A 15,203-nucleotide genomic window follows, 5' to 3' on the forward strand; every position below is an offset into this window, starting at 1 on the left:
CTCAGATCAGGTGCACACATTGAAGTACCATATTATTCAATGGCTACCCTCTATAAGCTGGAGATGGTGCAATCAAGTCTCACAATTATGTATCCAACACAAGGTTTCATAAGTCCTAAATGTAAGTTATATACATGCAGAATGAATTAGAAAGCAGGAATGGAAGTGGATTCAAGTGCGAATCAGAAAATAGAGTCCTATAAAATGATATAAAGCAAGACCTACTAAATTGCTAAAAATCCTCATATAAGCAGTAAATAAGTTAAAAGTCAAACTGATTGGTAGTTGTTACAATATCACTTACTATTAAATTTGGATATGGAGAAATTGCAAGTAAGCATTTATTTTTATACGGAGCTATGTAGCAAAAGCTTGGGATAGAGCCATTTGTAAAGCTAGGGAACATCTGGAAGTAACGGTAGGATGGTAACAAGCAAAGAAGCCAGTTTTTGCTATTAAGAAGAAAAAAATAAATGTTTTTTCTAGCAACAAGAGTCAGCTAAGCCCATGATATTAGCTACCCAAGGGGGCTGGATGTACAAACATGCATTTCACCTAGTTACATAGTAATATTGAGATAATGATGTGCAACATGGACATGCACGTTCAGATAGTCAAATCCTTGCTATCCACTTAAAACCTCTAACTAGTGAGTTTGAATGCTTTCATTCACTGTTTCCATATGAAAGCACGACAACTCAATTACCTCAGTCCATAAATGTGTATAGTAATAGTAGCAAGCATGGACTTTAATGCTGTAAAAATTCATGACCTGATGGACCTGACCAGCTATGCAGAAGTACACTTACATATGCTGCTTCAGAACAAACTTCCTAAAAAGGAAAATTAACTAGGAAGATGTCCAACCGTTTATGATGAAAGCAGATGAAAGCATATCCCACTAATATCAAGGTAACAAGAAATTCATACAATATATAGCATTTCCCTGTATCATCTTTCTCTAGGCAATGAACAAAAGAAGAAAAATATGCAGCAGTAGTAGTAGGTAATACATCCAAGCTTCGATGTAGGATTAACTGACAAAATAGCACAAACAATTCTTTAAAGAAATTGAGCTCACCATCAATCTTGGGAAAGAGTTTAGTGAATCTATAGATGCCAAGTCTTCGATCTCATTATGTCCTGAGGTGTGTTGCATTGAAATTGTTAGTCAAGAAAAAAACACATTGGCTCTCATAAAGAATATGATACAATTACCTAAATGAAGGCAGTATAAAGTTTCAAAGAGACTACAAGAATTGTCCAAAAATCCATCAACATATGTTACCTAAGTGGACCTTGAAGTTTACCTAGAAGAAGGCACTGCAACTTCTCAAAAGGCTTGCAAGATGTATCTTGCATATAATTATCATCCAGTGTTCCTGGACTTGGATGATTAGCAGGGTAGTATATATGCTTCAGTTTATTCTTGTTCAAATGAAGCTGCTCCAAGCTGAAGCCAAAATCAAAACATTATGATTTTCCAAAGGTCCTAAAGAATCAAATAGGTTCATTGCATATACCTTCTTAGGTAAGAAAACTTCAGAATTTCATCCCATGAATCAATACAGTTATCTTCCAAATTTAAGAGCCGCAAGTTATCAAATCCTTGAACAAAAGCTGTCACTGGTACAGAAGGTGCAGGCTGCATGAAAAATATAGACTCTAGTCTAGTGAGTCTTTTCTGCATATAACCAGGTAGTTTTCACATGGCAATGGCATCATGCACCAAAATGCAGCTAAGCATAATAGCGAATCACTTCATTGGCTATTTATGAAGAATGGACAAAACTGCTTACATAATACATTTTCCCGTACTCATAACCTGTGCACAATGATATGAACCTTTAAATCTTCTGATAGGGAACCCAAAGTCATCATTTTTCAAGGTTATGATATAATATTTGCAGTTAATTGAGATGATTTTTTTTTCAAAGCAATTAGAATTTAAATGAACAGCCAATTCATACACGCATACGTGACTAGAGATGATTTAGAGCTTGACAGGTCACCTAATAATCCAGAGCAACTGCTGATAAGGGAGATACCTACTCCTGACCTTCTTAATTGACTAAGTTATAACAGTGTAGAAGTACAGAAAAAAATATTTGGAAAGAACTCTTTACTGAATAGATTGTAATTGTTAGTATCATCTTTGAAGTTATTGAGTACTATAGGATCTCAGTGCTAACCATGATTGTCCTTAACTTATTTGCCATTAAATGGAGCTCTTCAACTGCAGTCAGTGACTCTTTAAGCATTTCAACCTGTTGTCAACCAAATAAAAAATGGTTTGCAATCTGGCAAGAAGAAAAACAGTTGCAAACATGAATAAGAAAGACTATGAAGCATCACCTCTTTCCATGTCATGCCACAGTTATTGAGAACCAAAGTATGAATTCTTTTAAGTAAAGGAAGTTCCTCTACATGATGCTCCATGAAATTGTTTGTTAAATTAAGAACTCCAAGTGCTGGTAAGGCATCACAAAGGGAACCAATGTCCTGCAAAATAGTAGAAGTGTAGAACCATGACATTAGCACAATTGACAAGATGGTTGCTGAACAAGTATATAATATATATTTCCTATCTTAATTTTAGATGTGTTAGCCACAAGTTATTTTTCTCTACATGTCAAAAATATTATAGGAAAACTGAGTAAATGATTCTTGTCAAAAAAAAAAACATAATAGAAATACAGAGTAAATGATCCTATAATAATTTATCCTTCAAGGTCATTCTAAATTATGATCCATGAATCAAAGAAAAGCAAGAATACTGAATGCAATTTAATGAGTTCATGCATAATTATCGTGTCATGCCAAGGATCGCTGACTCGGAACCGGATCTCGTGCCGGCGGACCAGCAGTACGAGTCAGTATGCTTCTATACCAGACCCGAACCGATACGAAATGGGGGATGAACCAGAGAGGAAAAGAGAGAGAGAGATGGGGGGAGGGAGGGAAGGAATAGGTAGCCAGTGGAGACGCCTGCGGTAGCCATCGGAGGGCCGTGAAGGCCCGCTAAGGCCTCCTGGGCTCCGTGGTCCTCCGTGAGGGAAACTAAGAAAAGAGAGAGATAGAGAGAGGGAAAGGGAGGCAACAGGAGGGAGAAGAAGACAGCAGAGAGGCGCTAGGTGGCCGGAAACGCCCCCCCCCCCCCGCGCGCAGCCGCTATGGGGTTCGAAGCAGCAATGGATTTTTTGAAAAACCCAACACATAGTGAATCCAACAATAGATTAGTCGGCTTTACTATTTATTGGATTTTTTTAAAAAAAAACCTCTATGTGTTGGACTTGAATTTTTTGAAAAATCCAATGAAACATGAGCATAGCCTCTATTTCGAACCCCGCGGCAGCTCCGATAGCCCTTTAGCAGCCTCCCCGCCGCTTTCCCCTCCCTTCCCCTCTCACTCTATCTCTCTCTCTCTTCTCAATCTCTCACAAAAAATCATGGAGACCCGAAGTCTCGACGAACCACCGTCGGCCTCTTCTCCTTCCCTCCCCTTCTCTCTCTCCTTCTCTTTCTTTCTCTCTCACTTTGTTTTCGTCGGCATTCCGAATCCAATGATCAAACTGCATCGGTTAGCCGCCGGTTCAATTCGGCACACCCCAAACCATCCAGTTCGGCAAACTTTGACCATGCATAACACCGGTTCATGCAATTTATAAGTCATCAAACAAAAGAAAGAGAATAAATACTCTCATGATTTTACTTTATTCGTGCTTTTGCATTTTCTGATCTTTCAGTCAAACAAGAGATCATTAACAGTTACCCTAGGATTTTTTTTTAATATAAAACAGTAGAGTTGTATGTGTTTACATTCCCTCGTGCCATAAGCTTATATCCCCCTGCACTTCTCCTAAACTACAAAATGGATATTCTGACAAATTAGAGGCAACAATTAACAAAACCCAGTTTTCTTAGTGGAAAATTGAAATTCCTAATGTATTTCTTATTAACTAATTTATCTTTATTTATTGGACTTCCTTGGTTGGATCAAAATAATCAAAATTCTCTAGATACAATGATCAACCATCCGGTAGTACAAAATGATAATCAAAATTCTCTAGTTACAATGATGAAGCATCCGATAGTACAAAATAATCTACCCCTAAGTTTAGCTTCCTCAGAAGTTAGAATACTATTGCAACTTAGCTTCAGTCATCCTAGTGATTTGGACTACATTTAGGTGTTAGGCAATTATTTGGACCTATATAAATAAAATTACTTAACTTATTTTAGTAAAAGTTGTTCCATAAGCATTTCTTGCTAGCATGCTTGATCCATAGATGTTTCGCTACTACAATATATAATTATGTGGTACTTCACAAAGTACTGCAAGCATTTAACTTACAAAATTAAGTTGTCATGTTGTGATCCTTTAGTTTTTGGATCATCTAATTGCCCATAACCATGGTGCTTTTTATAAACACAATTGTAAAAATTAATATAGTATAGCATTTTAGGATGAGTTCAAAGCAAGAATTGGAAATGTCAGCTATACCAGCCAGTACATGACACATAGGTCAGGTGACCATACTACTATGACTAGTATGACTTGGTTTAGCCAAACAAGGCCCGAACCGCCCAACCAAGGTGGATTACTTGAATCCAAGGTTCGCCAAATCAGTATTGGAAGTCATACCAGCCAATGATTGGTTAGATACAACACAGGTTCGTACCATACTACTCTAGTACATATCAAAAATAGGGAGAGGAAGGGGGAGGGAGAAAAGGAGAGAGGAAGAGAAAGAAATAAAGAGATAAAGAGAGGGCAAACCAGCCATCACGATGATATTGGGGTTGGGACCGATCCGCCTCTTGGAAGACTATTTGGACTTGAGATCATCGATTTGAATAGGGGGGGATGTGGGTAGTGAAGTCTGCTAGCAAGTGCGTGATGAATTCAATTATGCAGTTCTTGATCCCAGCACTAGGATCTTGAATAGAAAGAGAAAAAGATAGGCAAAGGGTTTTGGAGAGGGACACACACACACAGAGAGAGAGAGAGAGAGAGAGAGAGAGAGAGAGAAGAGATGGTCATGTATCTAGCAAAGGAGGGCTAGCAGGAAGCGATGGGGCCACCGGGGGGGGGGGGGGTGTTCTCCAAGCATTGCAAGGTGGGAGGTGTGAAGAGCAAACCATCACTAGTGGATAACCAGGCAAGCTATTTTTATGACCGAATCGGCTGGTTTTATAGGGTTTTATAACCGAACCAAGCTAGTTATATAAGGTATTGTAACTGAACCAAAGCACACCGTTCTGACTTGGCATCGATTCAGTTCAGTACAAGCCAAACAGCCCGATTTAGGCCAATACAACAATCATTGCTTGTATCTATCCCAAATTGATTTGGTAAACCTTCAAAACCCACTTTTCTTACATGTGTGTGTTTCCATCATTTATAGTGGAAACAACCTGGGAGAGAGAGTTTGGACTTTAGAGGTAAGAACAATGAATTGCAAAATTGGAGCTCAAAACACCTAATTTGGGACTAGAAACAAGCTTCTTGGGGATCCTGAATTACATTTCAATTGTTGATGCCTACACAGATTTTTAGTGCATCTTAAGTTGCAAGTTGATGTTCAGTTATGCAATAAACTAGGAACCAAAAATATTTCACTATAGATTGCATTCAGTGGCTAGGGGCTAGGGCACTTGTATCAATACATTTACCATATTTCACTAAAAATGTAGAATTAAAAAAATAAAGCATAAGGGAAAAAAATTTGGAGGTGAAGATAAACCGTACAAGGGGTCAATCAATACTCTTTATCAATATAATGTGCAATATGGTGGTGGACCATATTGGCTGGCCATTGTTATACCCCCACACCTTGATATTTGAATCCTTGCTTCAAAGCTTTGAATGAAGAAGATTTGAATTATCTTTTATGAAGAGACCCACCTAGATTTAGTCTAGGACACTTCAATTATAGTGATTAACATTTGCAAGGTTTTCATGGTTGTAATTAGTAAACAAAGAACTAAAGTAAAGAATAGAACTTAATTTCCAATTGACACTTCCTAGAAAGAACAAAATGACTTGCAGAAATGGTTTACTGGTTTTGTATATTCAATTATTAATTGTTCGCAATCTTGAAAAATGAAGTTATTACGGTGTATTACTGTTAAAAAAATAACACAGCTACTTATTTATGGCATAGAAAGAAACTAAAAGGAACATCAGAGGTCTTAGAAAGGAGGCAAAGTAAATATTCATAAGAGGAACTTATTTAGCAAAGAAACTGTTTCATTTTTCATAAAAGTCTAAGCTCGTAAAATTTCATGACAAGCAGGTTAGGTGCTAAAAGCTGTGGTATTCATATTATCTCAAGCAAAACATACTTGCCATTTTGAAAGTAGATTTCCTGTCAAATCAAGCTCCTCAAGATCTGAAACAAAAGCAAAATATTCATTAATGATCACAAAGGTTTAACATAAACCACAAACTGCAAGATGCTATTGCAAAGTTGTAGACAAATGCGTAATACAAAATTTAGATGTACATGTGAATTGTGTGATGATAAAGCTACCTCAGGCAAAAAAAATCCAATAAAATAATGACAGCAAATAAAGAAAAATATTTGAGATTCTATCCCAAGGATATGGAAGGAGATGGTACAGTAAGCTGTTTTGGATAGATTGCAGAAGGATCTTGAGGCTAAGAGATATATTGACTCAAATATGATTTCTGCCTTAAGCTTCTTCAATAACATAAAGTACAGCTGTCACTCTCAACCCTGAGCAGCAATGGATCAACACTTTGTAACCATGTAATACTTTGCCATGGAAGTGCATTAGCCAAGACAAGTTTTGCGTTTGCCTTTCCGATGGTTTATGATGTTGATTCACTGATAAATCAAGAGTATATTGTATGCAATTTCAGTCTCTAAAAAAAATATTAACACTGAAATAGGGTGCCCATATGATTTTATAAAACAAATTGAGTATGGAACAAGTGGACTAGTAAATGATAAAGATTAGAACATTTGCCAGTATATTGTCTTCCGGTTTTTTTTTTTTTTTAATCTTCAAGGTCTATGAAAAGTTTAATCATTTTATTTTAATGGAATTTCAAAATGATTGTGGTTGTTTTTTATCTGTCATGGTGCACAAATGGCTATTTTATTAGACATGTAGAACAACATTTTTAATAGTGTTTCAGAGAGGTTTAGCATTCACTGACCGTATAATGTTTTGTCTCTGATATCCGAATTGATTAACTTCTGCATCTTTGGTTGGAAAAATCATCAATGTTTTGTCACTAAAAATATATATATATATATTGGGACTTTGATTTCAAGCAAGGACAACTGTATGCATGTTTGCATAAATAACATGAGCAGTGATACAGAAGTTCTCAACTTCCTTTAATCATTCCTTGATCATTTTAAGCAGTATTTAGCATTTTACCACCCTCACTGACCTGTATAACATGTTAACTGATTACACATGTAGACATTGTGCACTCTTGTGAATCATTAAGTACATTCCACTTTGAATGTGAAAGTCTGCGGAACCGGTACTGGTGGCTGGATCGGCCGGCCGGCGGTACGGTTTGGCACGCCTTCGTTCCGTTCCGAACCGAGGCGAACCGATGAAGGAAAACAAAACTGAACCGGAGAAGAAAAAGAGAGAAATAAAGAGAGAGAGGGAGGATAACAAAAAAGAGGGAGGGGGGTCCGCCGGAGGGGCCGCCAAAAGGCCTCCGGTGGGGCGCCGTGGCCGTTGGGCGGCGTAAACGCCTCCCGCGGCTCCGCGCGTAGAACAGGGGCGATCCGCCCATGTTTCCTTTTTTTTTAAATATTTTTCAAAATGAAGCTAACATGTCGTTTGCCGGCTTCACTTTTGCCGGCTTCATTTTGAAAAATGTTTTAAAAAAAAATGAAAAACAGAGACGGATCGCTCCTGTTTCAGGCGTGGAGCCGAGGGAGGCGTTTACACCGCCCGACGGCCACGACGGCCCTCCGGCGGACCTCCATCCCTCTTTTTCTTCCTCTCTTTTCTCTTCCTCTCTTTTCCTCGTTTTCTCTCCTTTCTTCCCCGGCACCGGCATGGGCCGTTTTGCATGCCAGAACCGTCTCGGTTCCCCGTCGGGACGGTTTGGCACGCCCCGTACCGGACAGTTCGGTCCGGTACGGCATTCTTTGTGGGCTCAACCTGGATCATTGAATTTCATTACCCTTCATATGTCTTAGAAATGTTATAACATACCAAATAATTGTTGAGGGTTCAAAATTTTATCTCTCAGTTCATGTGTTGGATAAGTTATCTAGCATCCACACAAGTTTTTGCCTAACAAAAACAAAAGAGGCAACATGGAACTAGTTATCTTTCTAATCAAAACTATGGATATTGACGAGATTTAAGACATGCTTCATCATCTTGAGATTTGTGAAATTTAACATTATACTAAAGTGATAAATAAAACCAATCTTACAAGTGTGTCCTGCAATGGTTGTTGAAAGAGAAATCAAGTCTCTTGGACTATTCTTATGAACAGCTTTAGAAATATATTGATTCTTAAAATTTTGATGAACCACTGCTTCGTCTGGTGTCTACAATATAAATGTATGATTCATTTACTACTAATTTTACCAGATTGAAAATTTTTATGCTCAAAACTGAAATTTATAGATCCAATGTCACATTCCGTAAAAATTTATGATACATGTATATGGTGTACTCAATGTGTATGAGTCTGCCCCACAGATGTATTGGAAATGATACCTTAGGATGGATGTAAAGCTAAACAAATTGCAACCCAGTGGAAAAGAAAATTTACTTGGAACTAGAGCATTGATCTCATCTGAAGATCCAACAAAGCTGACTCCCAAATAAGAAACCGATGCCCCACGCAACTCCTCAAAGTGTTTTAACTTCTCTTGAACTTTGTTTTTTCCCACGAGTTGTATGGATACACGTTTCTTGCTAGTTGAAAGAATGTACATTTCATCTGGATAATTGATCATAAACATAATTTCAATGTAGGTTCTGAAACAGGTAAGAGTTAATACATATCCAGAATATAAAGAAAAAATAAACATCAGACAGACAGTATAGGAAAAGTGAAGTTCATAGACTAGGAAATTAGAATGAACATTTTAAAGACATTTGAATTGGGATTCTTAAAATTCCAAACAATGCTGAAGTTTTTAATGCTCACAAAATTTTACCAACATGACATAACATTAAGCAAACATATTTTCGGCTCTTCGACAATCAAGCTAACGTTGCTATTTCTTTAGTCAACAGAAAGATTACAAGAAAGATTTTCTTGCAACCTAGTTAAGTAGTTATATTTGCAACAATTCAAGATTATAGTATAGAGTTTCTAGCATATATAAAGAAATTAAAATGCTGCTGGTAAGAACGTGCTTCTGTACTACAAGGTGACAACTTCGCGACCATATCCAACACTACTGATGACATCTCAGGAACCTATTGGTGCAAATGATAGGCCCTAAACCCCATCGATAGGATTTTTTCCAAGCTCATTGCACGTTCCATCACTTTGCTAGAACTCAGAAATCTTGCCGAAAAATCTTCAAAAGTAAATTAAAAGATTTTTTTTATTTTCTTGTTTTGTTTACTCTAATTCGATCTCACCTTCTTCTTCCTTGGTGGAATCTCCTCGGTACCGTAGATGGAGCGCCTCGATGAATGAGATCCCGGCGCTGAGGTTCTTGGAACGGACGAACGAGGCCGACCTCTCGCCGGCGGCGGCGAAGTACCGGACCCCATTGACGGACCCGTCGTGCTTCCCTTCGCCGTCATCCCAGTCGACGCCCACCCATGCCCCAGCGTGCCCCTCCACTGCTCCGACGTACCGCACCGTCCCCGTCCGCCGGGGGTTGCCCATGGCGTGGACCCTCTGACCGACCCGAAACCCGGCGTCGTCCGCCGCCACCGGTAAAGCCCCATCGTTCCCATTTGGATCGGAGGCCGGGAGCTTCTCGGAGGATTCGTCCATGGCAGCGCGCCTCCTCAACTAGGGTTTTGGGAAATGAACTGAAAAGAGAGTGGCAGTTCCATTTTTTTATTTAAAAAGAGAAAAGAAAAGGGAAAAAAAAAAACCGCCTTTTTGGTGTCAGTGGTCAGTATGCCGCCTTCTGTACATATTGGTCGGTTCTAGGAATTAACCTCCATCACAACGCATTTGCAAAAGAGGACACGTTTATGGTGAAGTCCTTAATTTTTAAATTATTTTTAAAAGTTTAAGAATTCTTAATGACAAAGAATTTTATTGCTTTAAATACAAATAAGAAATAATATTAGTGCAAATGCCATCTCAGCATTAACATCCATATAGCATTTCACTAATTTACAAAGACCAAAATAAATTTTTTATTCTTAATTTAAATCTCCATGTCATCTAATGCAAATAATGGTGGGGGAGTCTTTGGTTTGTCTCTCGTTGCAAGAGAGTCGTATAACTCAAGAAAAAAAATGATGTGGTGAAAAATTTATTAAATTTTAAGATATTAAATTAATAAAAAATAAAAAAAATTTATGTATCACGAGTAATGCAGAACACACACCATCCAAAGTGATTAGCTCACGCATGAGATTGAAAGTGCTGATAGTGTATAAAAAATATCACTAAAAAAAAAAAATTTCCATGAGCATTAGTAGTCACTTTAAGCATTTTTCTTAATATAATATTGATTTATTCAAAAACAATGATATAATTTTAAAAAACACATTCATGTGACACTATCATTAACATTATCATATTCAATAATAATTGTTCCAACAATAATTTTATCATCAAAAAAAATCCTAGACTGGAAAATTAATTATCTTCTCTTAGATTTTCTTATTTTAAAACCTATAATTGTAATAATGTTCTTGCAAGATGGACTTTGTCTATTCTTTTTGATGTTATTGACATCTGAAGCTGATTGACAATAATGGTTTGTCAAAATCACAATAGAGAGCTGGAAGATTTTTTAAATCACCAGAATGTATCAATATCTTAACTACCTTATAAACACTAAAATATGGAACCTGGCTTAGGGGTTCGTTTCAAAAACCATGATTTTTTTTTTTTGTTCTATGATTTTCAATATAATCTTATCCTTTATGAAGTTTGAGAGTAGAAAAATGTAGAATATTGTTGTGATTACCAAGAGGCTGAAACTCCATGATGGAAAATAATAAGACGGTTCTAGGTTCTAGTATTTAAATGGTACATCCCTACTTATTAAAATCTAGACCATTGCAATGCTGATAGACCGTGCCCCCCCATCTCCTGTCCCCCATCTCTATGTCTATATCTGTATCCATATGCAAACACAACCTAGTTAGACGGTCTTTATATAAGCATATGAGAAATTCTTTATGCACCTGCACCGCCTGTGGTGATTGTCTCATGCACAAGATCGAAAAAAAAAATTCATATGCCATGCCTTAGCCCCATATGTGAGCCAATCACCGCGGATGGTATGCGCATTCTGCACCACCCGGGTGCACAAACAATTTCTCTTTAACTTGATTGATCTATCTCGGTCCCGCTCATGTGAGGTTGAAGAAAAGATCCTATAGATGCAGGATTATAAATTCCAGCTCACATGCTTTTACTCTATTGTTATAGAACTCCTCGTATGGAGGAATGAACTATATTTCACATTTCCAGGCTTTTAACACCATCTCCAACCAGCAGTTATGAATAGATATTCTTAAATATGCAACTCACATCCCCAAGAACAGATATATCCGTCCCACCCAATTAAGGAGCTTCCTCAAGGTACCTAGGACTCATAATTCATGACCTTAGCCTACTACAAGTGATTTCGTAGATAACTCGGAGAAAACTTTTCGAACGTTCTTCTTCTGGCAATTTAAGAAGCTTTGCAACTCTGGAGAATGATGCTTGGTGCTTTATGAGAGCATCTTCATTTGTCTCTGTCCATGGTTCCTTTTGGAGCTTTGGTGGTGACATTGCCCACTGCATTGCCCATATGCCGAGTGGGCGCATGTAGCAAATGGATCGGTATTGGTCATCATTGTTCCAAGCTTCAGGAGTCTGAAAGGAATACCTGTTGTTCAAATTAGACAGTTAGATATTGGTGATGGGTAAAGTGCAGAGGTATCAACATTTGAAATAACAACGGCCAAAAAATGAAACAGCAAGTAGAGATGGATATAAATAATTGCCTTTCCTTCATATTTTCAAGGAAGTCCCACCGGACAAACAATTTAGATTGTATTTGATAGGCAATTTAATGTGGTAATCTAGATTATTGCGTTTGGTATGCTTTTTGCGTGAAAATCCAAATTGCATTGGCAATCTAGATTGCCTCATGAGAGACAATCTAGATTTTTTTGAGGGGTGGCTATCCAGATTATCACTTTTTTGGCATTATTGCAATAAAAATTTTGAATCAAATTATCCCTCAAAAAAATCACACAAAACCTATTGCCCAACCCTCCCCCCCACCCCTTTGCCTACCTGTGGCTCCTCCGCCCTTGTCCCCCACCCTCCCCCTCCCCCCCAACGGCTCCTCCACGCCATCCCCACCACCCCCATGGCTCCACACGCGCCCGCCCCATCCCTACCCCCTAGCGCCTGCGGTTCCCTACACCCCTCAGCTCGTCATTTTTTCATGCCACCACCTCATCCACATCACTTCCGTTACTTCTTATCAGAGAAAAAGAGCACCCAGACAAAATTATTGAGATAATTTTGAAATTTGATTTCACATTATCGATATCTAATTGTCACATCAAACAATGTCAATCAAGATACCAAATACAATAATCAACATTACTAACAATTTAATGGTGGCAATCTATCCTGAAGGCAATCCATGTTACTTTCTAAGATTGCCTGGCGATGCACCAAATGCAACCTTATAATATCATGTAAGTCATCTGCCACGACCCTTATCAAAACATACATCCGCCATCAATGCTAACCCTTGCAGCTTATATCCATGTTATCTTATAATCTTTGCATCCTTTTCCTATCCCTTTTTTTTAAAAACAAAAAAAAAAAAAATCGAATGCCCACCCCCCCCCACCCCTCCAACTGGTTGAGGTTCCTCTATCTTCAATTCTTCACTGCACCCATTTGTAACATCTTATATGGTCTCCACTTCCCGGTCCTTGATTCATCCAGGTCTTCTATTTTTTGCACTTTATTCACCTTAGCTGCTTAGCACATATCTTCTATACCCGACATGTAAGACCAGCTGCAGTATGACCATATTTGTGTCCTATTAAATTTTTGGTTGACTGATCAATTCTACAGGATGTCTTTTGACTCTATCTCTTTATTGTTTTATGATTACCAAAATAGAAAAAATGATTAGACTACTCAGAATCTTGCCCATTGGTTTTGAGTCTTTTGACGGCCTAGCTCATTTCTGTATCAAATAAAATTGCAATGCATATACTTCAACTTTATCCTTCCTTTTCAGTTCTTATCCTACTTCCTTCCATTATCCCCATCTAGCATTTAACCATGACCTCATCACTTCCATTGACACTATACCAAGTACCCACTAAAAGACATGCAAAATACCAAGTACCCACTAAAAGACATGCAACCTAATACCTCCACCCAGTCAGTAGTAATTTCACATATAACAAGGGTAAAGAGATGCTAAAAGGGCCAGAAACAATGGTGTCTAGGGGCATCCAAAAAATGGTGTTGCTAACCAGTTATTCAATGTAAAATTTGAAGAAAAGCACCAATTTAAATTCAACTCCATAAATGACTTGAATCAAGGTAAGGATGCACGAGGAATTAAATGATTTTTCAGTTCCCTGTCTATTCCTGATTTGGTGCATATGAGGCACACATCAGAAATATTGACCATCTGAGAAAGTTCTATTTGCTTTGACATGGTATACCGATCAGAAGTTCAGGCAACTGATCCAGGCTGGTAGGAAAATCTGATAAATGGAATGTATTGGCTGCAGATGATATGTAACCTACTCATAGCATCTTTTTTGCCAATGCAAGGCATAAAAATTACAACTATTACTTTCAGAACTAGGAAAAGTAACAAATACTCACCCAAGTCCTTCCTGAGACCAAGCAGCATCATAGATCCCTTGTGCAGTTCTAAATCCTATTTCTACCATGCCTTCTTGTATCATAGAAGCAGCAACCGAATAAGTCACACCAGGCCATATCTCTCTCGATTGCATTGCGGACATGTCAACAGTACCATCTGGCCTCATCCCATTAACTGCTCCTCTCTTTCCATCCTTGAACTTCAAAACATTGAAACTGAAAACTCTTTCAAGTGCACTTTGTGCTTTCTCTTTATCAACAATTGGCATAAGACCACATGCTTTAGCATACCTGGAAAATGGTTAAGTCAGTTTCTTAGGGAATCTTTTGCAACTTTTACCAATTAGAGACAGATTGAGTTTCCCTGTGCTACCACATAGTTGTAAAGAGAGACACCACACTACCACTTCAACAAGAAAAAAAAAAAAGAATTAGAGAAAAGGAATACATGTTGCAATTGGTTATTTAAATAATCCACAATTCCACTTGTTCTACAGAAGATTTGGAGCTCAAATAGAAAAAAATGAAATGCAAGTAGAAAGATTGTTGAGCAGGAATTCAGATTGAATTGTGTTATGAGGATGATGAGATAATGATGCACATCCATTTTACAAGGGCATTGACTGGGAAAAGAAATCAGAAAACATCATAGAAAAAAATTTGCTTTTCAGAAATTAGTGCAAACAAATGTACTTTTATACACAGAGGAGTACATCAGAGTAGACAAAATCCACTTAAGAGTGAGGATGTTGATATAATTAGAATTAACTAAAAAAATAATTCCTTGAGGAAAAAAGGAACTCCTTTCGCTGAATAAAGTAGCACGGTTGAATTAATATGGAAACACATACCATTGTCCAGCCAATTGATCTGCTTGGATAGATGAGCTTGTCTTGCCACCACTATTGTCATAATTGAAGTAAGAACCATTCCACAGCTTCTCATACACAGATTTTGCCTTTTGATATTTGTTCCAGAAAAGTTCTTCTGAGGATTTGTCACCTACTTCACGTGCCATGGCTGATGCAGCCTGTAAAGCAGCCACCCAAAGTCCTCCACTGTAGGCACTCACACCAGTCACCGACCAAACATCATAAGTCTGATCAGGAAAGCCTTCATTTTCTATCATCCCATCTTTATCCTTATCAAACTGATCCATGTATGCCATTGCCAT

General features: G+C 37.9%; 2 protein-coding genes across 2 annotated transcripts in view; both read right to left on the minus strand.

Moving 5' to 3' along the window:
• Positions 1-10,099, minus strand: part of LOC105051668 (tubulin-folding cofactor E) — a 15,964-nt gene extending 5,865 nt beyond the window's left edge. Inside the window, 8 exon segments of the mRNA XM_073243070.1 lie at positions 1,082-1,143; positions 1,311-1,453; positions 1,524-1,645; positions 2,193-2,267; positions 2,356-2,502; positions 6,349-6,395; positions 8,789-8,959; positions 9,613-10,099. Coding sequence (XP_073099171.1) covers positions 1,082-1,143; positions 1,311-1,453; positions 1,524-1,645; positions 2,193-2,267; positions 2,356-2,502; positions 6,349-6,395; positions 8,789-8,959; positions 9,613-9,976 — 1,131 coding nt within the window. The 5' untranslated portion in view covers positions 9,977-10,099.
• Positions 10,100-11,577: 1,478 nt separating this feature from the next.
• LOC105051667 (uncharacterized) lies at positions 11,578-15,203 on the minus strand (the record flags this gene model as incomplete). The annotated part of the gene is given in 3 exon segments (XM_073243793.1): positions 11,578-12,044; positions 14,030-14,320; positions 14,881-15,203. Coding segments are annotated over 3 exon segments (888 nt in total), but the record flags the coding sequence as incomplete, so codon positions are not given.

This window comes from Elaeis guineensis, chromosome 9, assembly GCF_000442705.2.
Source record: "Elaeis guineensis isolate ETL-2024a chromosome 9, EG11, whole genome shotgun sequence".
Taxonomy (NCBI): domain Eukaryota; kingdom Viridiplantae; phylum Streptophyta; class Magnoliopsida; order Arecales; family Arecaceae; genus Elaeis; species Elaeis guineensis.